The 5,904-nt window shown below is 21.9% G+C and overlaps 1 protein-coding gene across 3 annotated transcripts in view; it reads left to right on the forward strand.

The window, feature by feature from the left end:
* LOC102671944 (proto-oncogene tyrosine-protein kinase receptor Ret) overlaps window positions 1–5,904 on the forward strand; it is a 200,808-nt gene that overhangs the window by 127,804 nt on the left and 67,100 nt on the right. Inside the window, exon 1 of one of the 3 annotated variants that reach the window (XM_006615504.2) lies at window positions 2,275–2,734. The exons of 1 other annotated variant lie outside the window; for it this stretch is intronic. In XM_006615504.2, coding sequence (XP_006615567.1) covers window positions 2,686–2,734 — 49 coding nt within the window. In that variant the 5' untranslated portion in view covers window positions 2,275–2,685. Of the gene's footprint in view, window positions 1–2,274; window positions 2,735–5,904 lie in introns of those variants that run through there. One more of the 3 variants, XM_006615503.2, reaches the window with a different exon arrangement.

Below are 5,904 nucleotides of genomic sequence, written 5' to 3' on the forward strand. Positions count from 1 at the left end.
AACTTAATCCAAGTGAAAACAATCTGACGTATGTTAAATATTAAAATCAATTATTAAATTTTTTTCTCAAATTTTGGTTGTAACATTAAAAATATTTTTAACAATGTATTAATTATTTGCGAAGTAGAAAGAACTAAATTGTCAATAATAATAAAAAAAATATAGAACAAGTTCTATTTGATTATATAAACATATAATTAAATGATTCTAGAAAACCAATTGAATTTTTTTTTCATTCTACTTATTGAAAAAAATATAGATCGCTATCATATAATGAAATTATAAAATAATTTGAATATACAAAGTAATAGTAAGTATATTAAAAAAAAAGTATATTAAAAAAATAATAAATAATAATGAAATAATTCTTATTCTGTATATATTATATATGTATTATATATAATTAAGTATAAATATTTCAAAAAATTAATATTTGTTAAAGTATAGAGATTGCAAAATGATTATTAACTTCAGATTCCTAAAGAATTAAATCTATTAGTGCTTGTGAGTATATATGAATTTCATTTATAATGAAATCATTTTATTTATCATAAGTATTAAAAAAAAAAAATATTGAAATTAGAAGATATAGATTTTTATAGCCTTTCTAATAGTAAAATTAAAATATTTAGTTCTTTTTTAGAATCATAAATAGATATGAAGTATATGAATATATGAATTTTAGTTCACAAATTTATATATTTTATATAAAAAAATTTTAATTTGTACATTATATTTGTATTAAATAATAAATAATAAATTATTGATCAGAATAGTTTTTATTTATTTATTTACATAATATTACATTATATTATTTATTTACATAAATTTATTGTCAATATTATTATACGAATATTTTTTGTATATATTATATCATTAATATATTAATATCATTAATTAATATCATTAATGATATTAAAAATAGTGAATTAAAATCATCAGAATTTTAAATAAACATAATTTTATAATAAATACAATTTTCTTGTATAAATTTAGAAATAACAAATATTAATAAATTAGATTAAACAATGTAAATATATGTTTCTTATAAAAATGAAATAGCGATATATCATTAAGCAACATTCATTCAAGAAACAAATCTGATTGAAAAGTTAGAGTTAATAAGTTAATAAAAATTTTAAAATATTTAATAAATATTTAATATATATTTATTATTTATTAAATACATATTATTTTATATAATAAATAATTTATATTTAAAATCCTTTTTCATATTTAAATATTACAAAATTTGATTCTTATAGAATGATTATTCAAAAAACTATTTATTCGAACGAAATCATCGTCCAATTCAGATAATCGATTTTACTGTATTTTAATTAACAATAATAAACAAAAGCTAAACACCGTAAGTAATTGTAATGATCAATATTCAAGGACATTCTCAGCGTATCCTCAAAGAGTTTGCGTGCACGTCATATATACGATAATATTGGTCAACGAACTCTACTAACGATAGCGACGGATCAATTGAAATGCACCCCTTCGTCCTGCGTTCTATGTCTCATTCTGTTATCGTATCAAAGGGGAGGTTCCATCCCTCGACGAAATGTTGCTTTCGAACCATCGAAAAAGATTAAGCGAAACGAAAGTGAAAGAGAATTTCAATATTATATATATAGTATATTCATTGTATAATATATTTTTTTGGTATTGCAGGAAAAATATCTAACTGCAAGACGGAAATAATCTTTTTAACAATCAAGTTAAAAAATGGTAAAGTATGTCAATCTTTGATCAAAATGTCAAAAAACTAAAAGTAAATAAGAGAAACGAGGAAAATATAATAGGAAGAAAAATTGGAATTACGAAGACGCGTCAGAGTGTTAAGGGAAGGAATAATTAGAGCGAGCGTATGGGAAAGAACGCATGAAGGGTCGCACCTATTCCCTAAGCGGCTATCTTGCTCGGTTTGTCCCGATTCTTCGGGGGTGCGCACACGTGCGTACGCGTACGCGCATGCGCACTCAACCAGAATCGTACCTGATAACGGCGGGTGTTCGACAGTCTTCTCAGTTATGCTTGATGCGTCTCGGCGTCGCGACGCATCGTTCGATTTTTTCCATTTACACTTCCTTCTTTATTCAGTTATTTGCTTTCCTGTGAAAGAATCAAACGTTCGTAAAAAACATTGGCAAAACGATGCCACTTTGTTATTTTCGAAATGTTATACATATGTTACGTGTTTCGTGACATTGGTCAGTTAATTGCTATTTAATACATATATATATTTTTAATAAGCGTTCAAAATAATACGCTTTTTTTTAATTTATCTATATCAATCGTTCGCATATATTTTGGAAATTGTCGATCAAATTTTGTGAAATTCTAAAACGTTTGGCTATCGCATTATATAGACAATCAGTCGAATTTCTTCAATATGGAAGCAATTTTACAAAGAAATGAAGAGATTGATCTTTTTTATGTTTTGTTTTGGCACATTATCGAATATTCGCACTGCTGAAAAGCATGTACGCGTACATGTCACGCGAGTAACGAAGCAAAATAGCAAAGCAAATTATAAAGTAACAACAAGTCAAAAGATAACAAAAGTATTATTTGAGTCAATTTATACTAATTTAAGAATGTGGACAGATTAATATCGGAGATTATTTTGAGTGTTCGGAAAATATCATACAAAATAACAATTGGGTAAACGAGATCATGATGTGGTTACTTTTATTGTTGTTACCGATAAGGACATCTGACTCCGGTAAGTAAAGTGAATATTACTGAATGAAATTTTATTATCCAATTAACTATTATTAATTTTGTTTTATAAAAAATTATATTTATTGAGACAAATTTATAATCGATTATTGAAATAAAGAAAACTTTGATAACAATCTCTTTATATATATAGTATAATTAAGAAATATTTAAATTAAACAAAAATTCAAATAAAATTATATAAATTTTTTTTCTTAATAATTTTATTATTGATTTGTAATTTATTTTCGATGGTGAATACGTGTCTATGATATTATTCCAAAAGATGAGAAATGCGCGCGTTAACTGATACGTTCAATCGTGCTAAGTCATATTACTAGTTCACGAATCAATCACGAAGCATTGTATGCTAAAATTTGCACATTTATATTGATCTTAAATTGACATCGTTGACTGATCAAGTTATCGCGATTTTATATACTAAACAGTACAAAAAAAAAATAGACAATATATTATATGTATTATATACATACACATTTATTGTGTGTATCGATTAAGTATCATAATTTCACATATAAAATATTTAAGAATTAAGAATTATCATGACATTCATCAAATATAAAACATTTGAAGAAAAAAAAAACATATATATATATATATTATAAGTTAACATATTATAACATATTATAAGTTAACATTTGAAAAAAGATCAGTTTTTTTTATTTTTATAATTTCTAATTTTTTTAATTTTAATATTATTTGTTCGATTTAAATTTTATCTTGTATGTCATAACACCTTATTGTTCTAGCATTATTTTATTTCCATTATGATTTTCGTTATATATATTTAGAAATGTTAAAATATAATACTAAAGTCGATCATTAACCGAGCTATCGGTCAAACCGTGTATTTTTCGAGTAAATTTTTAAAGGAATGTCGTTACATGAAGGTTAAGCCGATGACATTCGCACTTGACCGTAATCATGAGATGTGATATCGCATGTGATATCGCGTGCAACTCCGGTCTCACGTGATTGCAATGCAACCAAAAAATCGATATTACCGTTTGATCGACTTCGATGAGTTTATTTTTTAATTTGCTTTCCTCGTATTGATCTTCTTTTTTAAACAAAATAATTATTCATTTATATATGCTTTACAGGATAGTTTTACGTTTTGATCTAGAGATTTTATGCTTTGATATTAGAAGAATTAAAGTCAAAATAATGGATTTCGTATTTTTTGTTTTATGATAATTGAGAATATGAAAATACTTTTGACAAAATTAATATTATATTTTATTGAGATTAATTAATATATATAATAAAAATAATCTAATTATTTTTATGTTATTATATGTAAAATATTTAAATATATTTATAATAGATATTTAAATATCTATTATTAAATATTTTATAAGCCAATAGTTCTAATATGAAAAATCTCTAGATTCATTATCAAATTTCATTGAAAATATTTCTAAATTGATAGAAAAATATATTAGTTTATTAATTATAAATTATTAAATTTCCATAAGTTCATAAAAAAATTTTTTTAATTATTATAATTTATATAAATAATAAATATAATAATTTAATAATGTTATTATGCAATACTTTACTATCATTTAAAAAAAAAATTTTAATTTTATTTTTGTCTTTTTTTAACATTTTAAATTTTCTGTATAATTTTATAAAAATTTTAATTATATATATGTGTAAATTTTATCACATATGATATTTTTAAAATTTTTTTCTATATCCGAATAAGATTGGTGAGTGACACTTCATAACATTTCGCATTTTACAATAGAATGATAATGAAACAATCGTAATGTCATATTATAACAATGACATTTTCAAAATTTCTGAATGCGAAGAATACATTTTTATGCTCAAATTTTGCTATGTTATTTCTAATCGAATATCAGTACGAAAACGAATGTATTTGCATAATATTATGGCTATAACGCGATTTCCGTGCAATCGAACGAGTTTCATAAGCTTCTGTGAATTTAACTGGGATAAAACTTTATATTTTTCATGTATAATCATTTTATAAAATTAAAAACAGATTACGGTAACTAAATGGTTGTCTGTCACGAAATATGACAGCTAATGCTTTTTTTTACTGCAGTTTTTTGTGTGTATACTGTGATTATAACAATATATCAATATTAGCAAGCAGCTCAAATACGATAGAATTTTTGTGTCTAGGTTAAAATTAAGAATTATTAAGCAAGACAAATTACAACCTACATATTATATATAGATTGTAATCAAAAGAGCATGCATATGTTAATATATTCTCCTTTGGAAGATTGATTAAAAACTATATAAGCAATTTAAGTTAATGAAGCAAATAGAGTGAGATTTTATTATATATCGACTAATATTTTTATATATTTTAAAATTTTGTTTAATTTCTGGAATTAATTTTTCAAAGATATCCCATGAGTATATTAATATCTTGTATCTAACAATTTTTTTAATAAGTAAAAATATGTCTTGATTTTTGTTTGATTCAATGTTAAAAAATTTTATTATTTATTACATATTAAACTTTAACTATATATATATATACATATATATATCTGTTTATAAATAAATGCTAAACTTTTTTATTATTGACGATATATATGTAAAAATTAGGAATTATATTTAACTTAAAAATTCGCTCTTTTATTTATTTATTTATTATATGATTATTTGTTTCATATAATAAACTTATATACAATATATCATTATATATATAGTGTTATATTCGTGAAATACATTTAGAAAATTAATTTTAGAAATTAAAACAAATACAAAAATATGAAAATATATTAGTATAAAATATCGATTAAGATTTATTTATTAAATTATTGATTTTGTATTGCACAAAGTGAAACAAAGATAAAATCAAAAAAATCTATCTATTATCTCGTTTCATCTACTTTGTTTATAACTCAATAATAAAGAATAAATAAAATACAATATAAGAACACAATAAAAGAATAAATAAATAATTAAAATATAAAATATATATAATAATATAATAAAATATAAAAAATAAAAATAAATAAAATTTTTGTATTTAATTTTTCGAATTGTTTCTTCCAAAAATGTATTAACAGTTCATAAAATATATATTATACAATTCTAAAAAATATCTTATAAATATGTGCAATATTTTATTATAATAATACATTTTATATAATAATAATTTTT

Source organism: Apis dorsata, unplaced genomic scaffold, assembly GCF_000469605.1.
Source record: "Apis dorsata unplaced genomic scaffold, Apis dorsata 1.3 scaffold_225, whole genome shotgun sequence".
Classification (NCBI taxonomy): domain Eukaryota; kingdom Metazoa; phylum Arthropoda; class Insecta; order Hymenoptera; family Apidae; genus Apis; species Apis dorsata.